A 13,590-nucleotide genomic window follows, 5' to 3' on the forward strand; every position below is an offset into this window, starting at 1 on the left:
TAAGATCAATCGAACGTTCAATTTTAGCGCATTTCCGAGGCACTGCACCAAACGCACGGGAGGGATCGGATTCGTTGATCCGCCGCCAGATGACCAACGAATCCATCATCCTACGGCCCTAATTCATGGCCCATTGTTGGGCTCACGACGTATCCAAGAAAGGCACTCCACTCGCGAAGAATCAGAGCGGCAACAGAATCCAGCAGGAGAAGCACCAAGCACAGCTGCTTCTTGCTTGGCTTTCGACCTTGTTCCTTCAGCCTCTCGTGTGTGTGTGTGTGTCTGTTTGTGTAACAGTTCCTTAGTTGTCAACCACAACTACCACTCTCTACTCTCAATTTCCGTATTCTTATATAACCGCTATCTTCTCTTCTCAGTTCCCAGTAGTCCCAGACGCGAAGACTTGTGCCCATCATCTTCGCGTCTCCCTCGGAGCCCTCTAGCGGTTTCTTCTGGACCTGACTGGGGCTATGCTCACCAACGAAGACTATCAAGGTATTCTTTTTAATTTTCTCCGGGGTTTGAACATAGCTTTATATCGTGAGAACTCACGGTATTGGCTATTCCGTGCTGTAAATTTATCTCCCTTAATTATTTTTCTTTTAATATCTTTGCATTTCGAGTGAGATGAACTATTTATGCTTGATTTACCGAGTGATACTGGTACAATGTATTTTTCGTTCTCTCTCTGCCCGCGTTTGCTTTTTCTCTTTGTTTCCTTCGGGAGTATTTATCGCCCTGATTTTGGTTTCCTTCGAACAAATGATTTACCTTTTATAAGTAGGAAAAAATATTATTTCGAATTAAGGTGACGGTGACGGTGACTCAAACAAACATTGAGTGATTGACAATAACGGCATTTAGGTCTTCGACATCCTTATCAATCATCAGTTTAATCTTGCCCTTTATTTCAATTTCGTTGTCCGATTCTCTTGAATTTAGATTTTCGTAGTCTTTTCTTTTGTCGGGAAAAGAAATTCAACTCGGATTTTTCTTCCGTGCCGGAGTTTGTGTGTGTGTGTTTGTGTTTTTTTTTTTTTCCCCTTGGCCGAGAGTTTGAGCATCTTGTCGCCTGGCTTAAAAGTCTGCTTCAGGCTTTCAACATAGTTCAAGACTTCTACGCGCAGAATTGTGTGAAGTAAGCAACTGACAGGACTTTTATTTTTGCACTCCTGTAGCTTCGGCTGATTTTTGGATGCATGGTTTTCCTATTGGCATCTTTTTATGAAGGTCTTTAAACCCTCGTTATAATAGATATATATTAACTTATTTCGTGTTGCACTTTCAATCTGTTGAGTTGTCCTCTTAGCATCTCTTCGTGAAGGTCTCTAAGCTCACTATTATAGTTACTCACTAACTTGTTTTATGTTGGACTTTTTAGAAGTGCTTGGGCTTAATTTCTGTAAGCATGGCCTCCCTTGCTGTTGTGGTGTTTGGAGTTATTTAAGCCCCATGTGCTAATTAATTACATGATTATGATTGTAAAGAAATATTTTGGCGTTCCAGTTTTTCAGGTGGTAACTCGTATGATTCAAATGAATGTCATGGAATTGCATACAAAACTGCCTGTGTGTAATTGAAGTTTATTGGTGAAATAGAAGAAGGAAAAGATTATCTTAACATTTTGGCACTTGTACACTTTGAAACCCACATGTTAACTCCCAACACCAAAGTGAATATTAGTAGCACCATCAATTAATTAAACTAATAGGGGCTAAATGCTCTGTTTGTAAGAGATACATCTCCTCAGGTTTGAAGGATCTCAGTGATAATGTGTGATTGACTCCCTGTCACTGTAAATTGTGAGACTAAATCTAAGATGCGTGAGTATGGTCGTTATTGATTGGTGAACCTAGTGTGAACTTCGTTTTTCCCCCCTTGATGTATAATTGCTTTAAGCAAGTAGTATCCGTGCAATCTCAGAGAAACATGCCGTAAAAGTTAACAATTTTTTGTAACTTCACTTTTGATATCCTTACAATCACGTGTAGATTGCAGACTCTTATTATTATTATTTTTTTGTCAGCCAAGTACCCTGTTGTACCAGTTAGATATTTCTTTTTAATACATATGAGAAGATTTGATCTAGAATGATATGTAGTCTTCCCATCACCTTTTGTGCATACTTGATGTAGTTTTCAGGACCAAAATTGATTATATGAAAAAGAATAAGTGGCTACCAAATAGGTTTCTTCTCTAAATCACATAAACTTTATATTATTAAAAAAAAGGGTTTCTTCTGAGGTGCTAATTATTTTGCGAATGGGGAAAAATAGAACTTTCTTTGGGTAGTCAGTGTGCCCCCCTTTCTTCATAATATTGCTTAATAGACAACTGAAAGATTTACAAAATTGGCTGTACTTAAAAATGGCACATGCAGGTTGAGATTTTGATTGATGCTTCTTATCTATTTCTCTTCTTGATTTTTGCCAGGTGTTTCAAATTGTTATGTTTTCAAGAGCCGATTGCAAGAATATGCACAGAAAGTGGGACTTCCCACACCCGTCTATGAAACCATCAAGGAAGGACCTTCACATCAGCCTTCTTTCAGATCTACAGTCATACTCAATAATGTAAGATATGATTCTTTGCCTGGATTCTTCAATCGTAAGGCAGCAGAGCAGTCAGCTGCAGAGATTGCTCTTGTGGAGCTGGCAAAATCTGATGAAGTTAATCAATCCATCACACAACCTGTTGTAAGTTATCTTTATTATATAGGAACGAAAAGTTCTTGTTCTTCATTGTTAATATATTCCAAGTAGTCTTTTGTTCTCTACCTGATTTGTAAGTCCAGAGAAGGTTCTTCTTTTTAATCACAACTTGTACGTGGTTGTTACATTGTCAGGAGCATGTAGGCATTTTATTTACCCAAGTTAGATGCCAACTTTTGTCAATTGTCATCCAGGATAGTCGAAGGTGTAGAATCCATCTATTATAGAAGCATACAATACCTTTCAAAAAACTTGTTCTTTCTTTGATAACTTTCAATTGACATACCAAATCCAAGAATCTTGAAAATCATCGTATCTTAGTACCTTATACAATGTAAGATAATGATGTGCCAAATGCTTTACTATTCCTTGCACAATTGTCTTACCTGTTAGCCCTCCTTATTGTATAGAAAGTTATGTTCTGAAATTCTAGATTTTATGCAAGTGCTGGTGCATTGCCTGTTGAAGTATGTGAAATTATATTTACTCTGTCAAAGTTAAAGTCATTTTATATTTTCTCACTCGTCAATGGAGCACTTTGCATTTCAAGTAGCACTTAACATGAGATATTAAATATTTGATCGACTTAAAACCTTTTTTTTTTTTGGTCCATATGACCATCCCCATTGTTTTTGACTTTTCAAAGCTTCGTTGTTGACTTGTTGCATATGTGTTGCCCATCACTATTATAATCTACAATATTATTTGTTCATTGATGGCTGCAGAGCATAGATCATAGGCACTGAACTCATCTGGATTAGATATATAAGGTTGTGCTAAGCTCTTTAGCATACAATATATACATGAGTTTAAACTTCATCATAAATGTTGCCTTGTATCACTAGCCCTTTTTGGTGCTTGATATTTGTTGATTCTGTTGCAGCTTCCACTGGAGTTTTTCACTGAAAACTTAGTAAGTTGTAGGCTTGTGTATTTGATGTAAGACTGTTGCATGTAGCTCCAATTTGTTCCTGGTTGCTTTATTATTTCTTTACAAGAAAGGTGATGTTTCCATTGCATTATCTAAACTTAGTTTTGCATTCTACCCTGTTTCAGCTGTATTGGTTATACTAGTTGCTGCTTGTAACCTTGTTAATGGTGTTCGTTCCAGATTGAAACAGGATTATGCAAGAATTTACTCCAGGAATATGCTCAGAAAATGAATTATGCAATGCCCTTGTATCTATGCAAAAAGGATGAAAAACCAGGGCGATTGTCATCATATTCATGCACAGTTGAGATAGGGGGAATTCGATATATTGGGGCATCAGCAAGAACAAAGAAAGAAGCAGAGATAAAAGCTGCCAGAACAGCTTTATTAGCTATTGAATCCAGTGCATCCCATTCTTCTGAAAAGCAATTTGGCCCCTCAAAATTCACAGTTGTTCCATGCAAGAAAAGGGGAGCAGAACCAATTGGCAAGGTTGATGAGACTTCAAAAGTCCCTAAAACCAAGAGAACACGATTTAAAAGGAAACCGCCAAGAAAGAAACAATCAGGAGACAAGAAGGGTCGTAATCATATTGAAAGTGCAGCCCATGTGGGAGCAAAGGTAGAGTCGCACACAAATGTAAATGATGACTCTCGTGTCCAGACCATGGGATCTAGAACATTAGCTGCAAAAGCTGTTAATTTTGACAATGGAGTGTCAGTTGATTATCAAAATGAGAATGGCATATCGTGTGGGGAAGTTTTGTTGTCTGTGAATAGTGAAAACGGAGAGTCAGTGGAAATGCAATCCAATGATTCCTGTATCCAGACCATGAAATCCAGGCTATTGGCTGCAAGCGCCATGAAAAATTTTGATGATGGAATGTTAGTTGATTATCAAAATGAAAAGGAGATTCTGACTGGGGATGATTCTCTGTCATTGAATAGCGATAAGGCTTTTGGAAATGGAAATTCAACAGAATTGCCATCCAATGAATCTTCTTTCCAGATCATGGAATCGATGTCGTTGGCTGCAGAAGCCGTGCAAAATATTGACAATAGAATGTCTATCAACTATCAAAATGAAAAGGTTCTGTTGGCTGGGGGAGATTCTTTGTCTCTTAATAATAATTCCATTTTTGCAGACAAAAGGTCGACAGAATTGCTATCCAATGAGCCTTGTGTCCAGACCATGGAATCCAGACCAATGGTTGAAGCCATGAGAAATTTTAATGATGGAATGTCACTTGCTTGTCAAAATGAAAAAGGTATGTTGGTTGTGGAACGTTCTCTGTCTCTGGATAGCAGCGATATTTTCGAAAATAGAAAATCAACAGAACTACAATCCAGTGAGTCGTGTTTGCTGATCATGGATTCTAGAACGCTGGCTGCAGAAACCAAGAAAAATTACGATGGAATGTCAGTTAATGATCAAAATGAAAAGGGCCCCTTGGCTGGGGAAGGTTCTTTATCTTTGAATAACAGTGAGATTTCTGAAAATAGGTCAAAAATTGCAAACGAATGAGAACAATCTTGGGACTGTGAATGGACAAATCTTTGTTTTGTCCAATGGGGAGACACGAGAAATGAGCTGTGTGACCGATGATTGTGTTGCTGAAGCAATTAACTTATCTGAGTCAAGCACTCAGACCGGTTGGAAGAAGAGATTCGAGCTGAAGCAATTGCTAGAGCTTTGGAAGAATCGGCGGATTCCTGGTTTCCTGCAGTTTTTCATCATTGGCAGACATATGATTCAGTGCAAGTTGAGAATTTTGTCATATGATTGAGAATGTGCCTTAGTGACATTTATGGTTTATATGTAACAGTTTCAGTTCCGCTTATATAGCGATCAATTCTTGGATATCTGCTCCATTGTCTTATAATCATTCAACTAGAGGCCTTTCGAGTACGTTGTACTGAGAATTAAGGTTGTAAAATACTAATTGCCTGTTTGAATTAGCTATGTTAATTGATTCTACCTTCTTAAACCATGGGTTTGGGGAAAAACATCCAAACACTTTTTTCCCACAAGAAATTGATTATGCACCTAAAATTTCATTTTGGTTTGTGTGGAGATGCTTGTCGATTTCGATTATTACTGCTACTTGCATCAATTGAATGTTAGAATTTTTACTTGTCGCATGTACCTTTCTCACGTGTGATATATGTACCCTCTTTCATGTGCTTGTGCATTGTGTCTCATTGGATGTTCCATTTGTCTCCTCCACTTGCCCAATGCATATTGATTTATTAATTATTAATTTTTCACATAAATTATTAAGTTTTTAATATGATATAATTTAAAATTCTAATTAATCATTATGTAATTATATTTTAAATAATTATATAAATACTAAATGAATCACTATTATGCATATTTTATTTGTTAAATAGAGTTCAAGAAATTTAGTAATATTATTTACAACTTTATTAATATTTATGTTTTAAAAAATAATATTTTTATTGTAATTTGTACACTTAAAATTGAAATTGATTAAAATTATCTAAATATATTTAATTTTATTAAAATTAATTTTAAAAATAATAATATCCAAATATGATCATATTATAACATGATTAATTATAATTAAAATTAATTATATTAATTAATTTTTTATAATTAATTATACTAAATTGAAATTCAAATGGGCCCTAATTCATTCATGAATGCTACTAGGTGGATTGGGTTCAAAGTTAATATAAAAATAGTAACAAAGAAGTAACAAACATAGTAGAAAACACATCGTCGAAAATTAAGCTTTGTGTGAGAGGGAGGGAGGGATCATAACATTTATATAGGCTTGGCTTCCAACAAAATCACTGATTAGGTTGATTAATCTTAAATTTTGTTTTAATTTTAGCGTGCTTTGTAGCGAATATACAAGTCAAATATGTCTTCTTCCAAACTTTAAATATGAGACATTTCTAATCAAATTTTGATGGACATTATTTGGAGTGTTTCTTTGGTCCCAACAAAGATTGTTGTGACCAACAAGACCAATAGAACAACTTATTAGTTAAGAATAAAATTTAGACCCCGTATAATTATTTTGAGTTATATGTTTTAAATGTTTTTTGTTTGAAATAACATGGCCACGAATCAAGGTGCATAAACAAGAATAAGATTAAGCCATGTCATAGCACAAAAGAACCCTACACTTAACAAGAGGAACATTAATAATTCTAATATGAAAACTATCAGAGCTCACTTGGTGAGCAAACTCATTAGCACAAGTGTCAACTTTCTAAAAGTATGGTGGATTGTGACAATAATCAACTCTTGCATAATAAGGTTCCTAATCTTATTGATAATGCTCATAAGAGGATGATTCAGGAGAGCGTTCTTTCTATATGAGACTGATTGCATCTATGGAGTTGCAATAAATATTGACTTTGATAACGCTTTACCTCCCAATAAAGATTAAGGGCATTTAAAAATGGCCAAAAATTTAGGTGCAATGTTGGGATGATATCTCAAATATTTGGTGAAATCTCTTATTTAACTTTCCCAAGCATCTCTAATGAGTTGACCACATGCCACAATCTTATTATTATGATCAATTGAACCATTAACATCAAATCTAACCCAACCAAGCTTTGGTAAAAACCATTGAGAATGTGTGCTCCTATGTCTAGGAGCCAAGTTGTTCATCCTTGCTTTGTAGATTGAGGTCTTAAATAATATTTTAGGTTTTGATAAAAGAAATGTCTCATTCAGTAATGTTTCCATCATTGTAGAGATTTCTATGTCTAGATTTTCATATGTTCCGTCAAACATGGGCAAATAATAGTCTCTGCCCAATTGATTTTTCTCATGTTAGGAATCCCTACTCCAACCTTTATGTTTACTAACTTAAGCTACACTTGCCCAAACTTCGAGGTAATCCCTAAGAGTGTAGAGAGAAGTATAGAGAGAACTGCAACCAAATGGACAAGTTTTCTAACAAGTGTCATTTCCTTCAATGTTAACAAATTTTCTTTAGAGACAGTCCCAAGTGAATTTCTAAAAGAATACTTTGATCTTTTTATGTATAAACTATTTCAAGATTTTAGACTAAGCCTTGAAGGAGAGGCTTCTATTTTTATTTTAAAAGACCTTATAGGCATATTTCATGAAAAAAATTACTTTGCTTAGAGACCTCCAACAAATAATGGCATCTTCTCTAGAATTAAGAGGCTAGACAAGCAAGAACTGTCTAATCAAATCCATAGAAAGGCATTTACTCTTTTTTTTGGCTATTCCATCCTCTTATTGAAGTTCTACAGCCATTAACTCTGTGTGAAAATGGCATCCAATTTAGAACCATACATGACAAAAGATTTAGGGAGAGTGACTATTTATCTAGTTATTTATTTCAATTTAACTATAAAGCTATAGCTAATTCTATTGTTTTGGACCAGAAAACAATGAAATCAGCAATTGTTAATTTAGCCAATTGACAAGTTCATAAGCTATACTAACAAAGACCAACTATGTTATATCTAATTATTTTATTGTGCACCTTAGCCATGTCACAAGTAATAACTAATGTAATAAAATTTTGTAACCACCACCAATCTATATACATGATAATTTTTTTTAAGGTCTTAGAAGGGAAAATGCAAACCCCTTTTACCTATATTTGATCCATACATAAGATTAAAAATTAAATATCTAATTACTTGCTGAAGAGACAACAACTTTTGTTACTTATACCAACCTTATCAATATATTATAGAATAGAGTTCCACTAAGCCAATCTGAATTTTGTGGCTCTAGAGTCAATTTATTGTTAATAGAGCCGCGTAAGTCGTGTGGATTATTTAGTTAGATGACTTATTTTTGGACTTCGGAGATGTAGAGTTTAAAATATGGGACTTGATGTAAAGTTTTTTACTTTTTTTATATCTCTTGTCTCTGAAAAAATTTATTTTGCAAGTCAAACTTTTTTTTTGTCTCTCTCTTTCTCTCTCATTCATTCCATTGTTGTCACGATCCTCACGATCCTCCCTCTATTAGAAATTATAAAATATTTATGAGTATTTTAAAAAAATTATTATAAATTAATAATATTAGTTACTATTTAAATCAATTTATGCTGTAACCGATATATTAAACCCCTCATTATTATATGAATTGTTTATTATGTGTACTATGTTTTATTGCCAATTTTGAGATATCTACATATAAAAGTTAGAGCTTGCCACATATTTTGGCAAAGCCTTCTTTATGGGCTTTTTCTTCTCCTCCATTACATTGTTTCATTAGTTTTGGTATTACTTGAGTTTATGTTCTAGAAATTTTCATTGTTTTGTACCCCTTTTTTTTTGCAGAAAGAGTCTGTTTAATTCTGAGAAGTTACCGCTAATCAACCTTATGCGACTGAATAATTCTTAAGAACAGTGTCATTTAGCACAACTCAAACTATGATTTTACTCGCTATTGCCAACAATCTTAAGAAAACGATATGATTTTATTTCTCTGTGTATGTATGTATGAACAATTTTTTGAGAGCTTGTTGCATTAATCCTTTTTAATCCCATGAGATATATTGTGTGATGATCAAGCATATCAAGTATAGTTTCATAAGAGGATGAGGCAAATAAGTGTTTGAGGGATACCATAAATCTTAGTATCATGTACAATGGATTCCCATTGTATTAAAATAATACAATGTGTTAACTAAATTTTATATTCAGATAAAAAAAATTTAGTGATAGTCAAATAAAATATTATGTGAGCCAAAATTTATTACTTTGAAGTTGGCTAATATTGAGGCTAAGCAATTAAGAAACTTCTTAGTAAATATTCTTATATGAGTAAAACTGATATAAGGTATGTTGATAATTTGTGATTGCCAAATGGTAATAACTATTGTAAAGAGAATAATGGCATTGGAAGACATCGTTTGAAATATAATTAAGCATGTTAAAAGAGGAAGTTACCTCAATCAATTGTATAAGATCAAATGTTTTTTTTAAAATGTTAAGGGGAATGAGATTTAAGCTTGTCTAGAATTAACGGTGATAGCAACTTAACTTTTGTAATTGGAGATTTCATGAAGAAGGTTCAACAGGTTATAATAAGTTACTTGTTAGTTTTGTTAGCACTAAATTATTTATCCCTTCTTGTGGTTTGAAAAAGTATTATAATGTATTAATTGAAAGTTGAGCAAAAGCTCTTAATGATTTTTATAGTCCTCATGATTAGGGTATTTAGTGCATATATATTTGATAAAATCACCTGTACAAATGTGAAGGGATCCTTTTCTAAGAGATCATGGCCAAATCTCTAAAACATTTGTTAAAACCAGGCACATGTAAGGTAAATAATGCACAAATCCATCATTAACAATGAAAATTATGGGGGTATAATCCGACTAATAAGACTTCTAACACATGATTTGTTAATTCAATAATGAAATTGCACCGACTTTTCTCTATACTAAGTTTTATTGGTTTAAATTTTGCTCAAGTTGAAAGATAGCAAATTTGAAGTGGTTATCTCTCATGTGAATGACTTAAATGATTGTATTCCTTTTGACAAATGTGGAGGTTTGTTGTAATTGTATCAAAAAGAAAAGTCCTATATTGCTCAAATGAATAGAGGTCTTAATGCATGTATACTAAGGTGTGAATTTAGGCTAATAAATGGACTTAAAGGAGAAATGGGCTCTCACATACAATTGTGCGAGTTAGATGTGGTACTAGGTAATTTTTTAAAATTTTGAAAACTATTTTGCAGGGTTATAAAATTATTTGTATGAGGTAGTTTTCTAAAAAAAAATTCTTCCTTTTAAAATATACAAGGATTGTTAGCTATCATAAAATATTTATAAGCATTGCAAAAGGACGAGCGCGGGAGATTGAAGGAGCACAAGCATCAAAGCCGAATGGGAATATGAAGGATCATAAATTGAGGTAGTACTGGGCAAACGGGTTGCGGGCCAGCCCGCGGGCTGAAAGTTTTACGGGTTGGGTTGGGCCAGCCCGCCAGATAAAACAGGCTGGAAAATCCAACCTAACTCATTTTCTAGCGGGCTGGTCAACCCGTGAGCTGGCCCGCAAAAAATTATCAAATTTTTTTAATAATTTAAAATTTATACAATATAAATATAAATATATATATATTTATATTATATTTTAAAGTAAATTAGTAATTAAAAAACTTATAAATAAATAAAATAAATATAGAATTCAATCAAGCAAATTCATTTTGCTAGATTTTTACTATTAATCATCTTCTCACTTAGGTGTGCCATTTTTGTCACTAAGAAAAAAATTTGAATATAAACCTATATTATTTTTCTTAGTAAATTCATATTTATAATTTCAATCAATAGATCTTATGAGATTAATAAATAATATATATTCAAAATTTTCTATAAAAACTAATAAATCATGTTCATAAACTATAACAAAAATTTCATTTGCAAATTATAAAAAAGATTTACACTATATTTCAAATGTAAAGAACATATTTAAAAGTCATAAATTATATATTTAATAAATATTATCATTATTGTAGATTTATAAAAAGATATAATGTAATTAAAAAATAAAAGATTATTTTTTAAAAAATATGCTAGCCCACGGGCTAGCCCGTTTTAACCTGTAGTTTTTGCGGGTTGGGCTAACCCAGCCCATTTTTAAAAATGGGTTAATTTCTTCAACCCAACCCGTCAAATTGTGCGGGTTAAACGGGCTAGCCTACTGGCTTAACCCGTTTTCTCGGCTCTAGATAGGGGTAAAGGACGCGCGAGTTTTGACGATCGGCCCAATTTAGACCATTCAACATAAACATGTTATGGCGATAGGTTCCATTGAGACTTGTAGCGATGGTGCATGTTATTATAAAAATTAAATATTAATTATAATAATATCTAAGAGGCAAAACGATGATAGGTTTTTTTTAGACATGTCGTTATAATTATTTTAAAATAATTTAAAAATATAAAAAATTAATTTATATTGTTAAATGATAAATTATTTAGGCCATTGAATAATTCATCTAATTTTTTAATTACATAATATAAAACTATATATAGCATAAATTTTTTAAACAACTAAAAAATTCAAAAAATTCAATTCTTTTTGTAATTAATATATACTCCCTCTAGTCCTTTTTATAGAGTAGAGTGAGAAGAATTTTTTTTTTTGATTCTATTTATAAGTCACGTTATTAAATTTTTATCATAAATTTTTTTTTACCCTTCATTGAATGTTGGAGGGAGAAAACATATTATTGAACTGTGTATATTTAATAGAGGCAAAGTTAAAAACTTATTAAATTTTAATATAGAGTTAATAAGTTTTAATTTTTTTAATATTAGTAAAATATGTTAAACATGATTTATAAATAGGATCAGATGAGTAATATTTAAATTAAAAAAATTTCAATTTTATTAAGGGGCCTTGCATTATAGCAACATGTTTGCTTTAGACTTGTCATTATAACTGATTTCTAATTTCAAGGAGAAAAGCTAAGTTAAGGAGCATATAGGTTTGTATTATAACCATAGGTTCACCTTGGACCTGCCGTCATAATTAAGTTTTAAAAATTAAAAATAATAATTTATTTTTAAATTTGATAAAATAATTTATTAAAATTCTTATTTATATAATATAATATTAAATATATTATATATTATTTATAAAATATTATAACGACAATTATTTTTTATAATTGTGGTGAAAATTGTGTTATTGAAATTGCATTTTTCATTAGGCTAAATATATTTTTTGACCAAATTATCATCTAAATATTTGAAATTGAAAATTGAAATATTTAAAATAATATTATAATAATGCTACTTGTAGTATCTCTTCACTATAATCATTGTATTTTCTTTTGGTACATAAAAGGGTAGAGCCCAACAGAAATTAAATTAGTGGGAGGGGATTGAGATCCCAAACACTCTAAATCCACAAGGCTCCTAAGATGATTAGGAATCATATCAAGAAAGGAAGTATTTTACAGCCCATCTTTAGCTAATCTATCGGCTACCTCATTTCGTTCCCTGTAGACAAAATCCATAGAGACTTCCCACTCATTTGAAGCATTATTCGTATCTAAAGCAGTAATAAGCTGTCCACTCTTAGTTTTCCAACCTTCAATTCATCAACAACAGTCTTAGCATCAGATTCTAAGATGACTTTCTTAAATCCCATATCCCAAGCCAATTGTAAACCTTTGAAAATTGCCCAAGTTTTAGCATCTAAAGCATAACATATTCCGAGTGTATATGTAAATTCCAAAATCTAAATACCATAAGCATCCTTTAAACATCCACCACATCCAGGTCTATTGTCTAATGATGACCTGGCACTATCAACATTTAATTTCACCCACCTATATGGGGGCTTAACCCATTTCATAGGCACACAGGGGCTTAGATCATTCCCTACTTTAACCGAGTAGTTAATTTATACAAAATTCTTCCATGAACATAGGATAGCTAATCCGGGATCACATAGTTTATAGAAATTAGGATTAAAAAGAAAATTATTCCTCCAAATCTATAATTTCCATATAGCAACACCCTATAACAGATTTCAATTTAGGTTTGAAGGGTTTTCTAACTTTCTATTCAAGTTAATAGAAAACCAGTCTGGTAAGGAAGTAGAGAAGAAATTCGAATTATATCTTAGGTCTAATAGTAGGGTCCACATTCGTTGAGCATAAGGGTAGTCTTTAAGAATATGTAGGAAATTTTTAGAATGAGAATTGCACCAGGGACATAAAAGGGAGCTTTGAGACCACTTACTTCTCCATTCATTGGTTGGTAATCTATTTTGAAAAGCCAACCACATGAAAACACGAATTCGTTCAGCACCTTTCTAATTCCAAATGGCTTTAAAGGTAGAGCTGTGAAGATATGAAGGGTTATTCTCAATCAAGAAATAAGCACTCTTAATTGTGAAACACTCATTGAAAGTAGCATTCTAAATCATAACATCATATCCTGCA

The 13,590-nt window shown here is 32.6% G+C and overlaps 1 protein-coding gene across 2 annotated transcripts; it reads left to right on the forward strand.

Annotated features, from left to right (window-relative positions):
• Nucleotides 1–256: 256 nt before the first annotated feature.
• On the forward strand, nt 257–5,629 carry LOC129303286 (uncharacterized). 2 transcript variants are annotated; one of them, XM_054942504.1, is made up of 4 exons: nt 257–274; nt 378–495; nt 2,434–2,696; nt 3,823–5,629. In XM_054942504.1, the coding sequence occupies exons 2-4, from the start codon at nt 471–473 to the stop codon at nt 5,164–5,166; spliced, it is 1,632 nt and encodes a 543-aa protein (XP_054798479.1). In that variant the 5' UTR covers nt 257–274; nt 378–470; the 3' UTR covers nt 5,167–5,629. The 2 variants fall into 2 exon arrangements, with proteins under 2 accessions (XP_054798479.1, XP_054798478.1); XM_054942503.1 differs by lacking the exon at nt 257–274 and having other exon boundaries at nt 285–495.
• The last annotated feature ends 7,961 nt before the right edge of the window (nt 5,630–13,590 follow it).

Source organism: Prosopis cineraria, unplaced genomic scaffold (genome assembly GCF_029017545.1).
Source record: "Prosopis cineraria cultivar Desert tree isolate PC_DT_omini unplaced genomic scaffold, ASM2901754v1 PC2, whole genome shotgun sequence".
NCBI classification, from domain to species: domain Eukaryota; kingdom Viridiplantae; phylum Streptophyta; class Magnoliopsida; order Fabales; family Fabaceae; genus Prosopis; species Prosopis cineraria.

Excerpts from the sequence above, each read along its gene's own strand:
- LOC129303286 (XM_054942504.1), top strand. The coding sequence starts at position 471 with ATGCTCACCAACGAAGACTATCAAG. Across the intron at positions 496-2,433 it reads CACCAACGAAGACTATCAAG|GTGTTTCAAATTGTTATGTT; the intron begins GTATTCTTTTTA and ends GATTTTTGCCAG. Across the intron at positions 2,697-3,822 it reads AATCCATCACACAACCTGTT|ATTGAAACAGGATTATGCAA; the intron begins GTAAGTTATCTT and ends TGTTCGTTCCAG.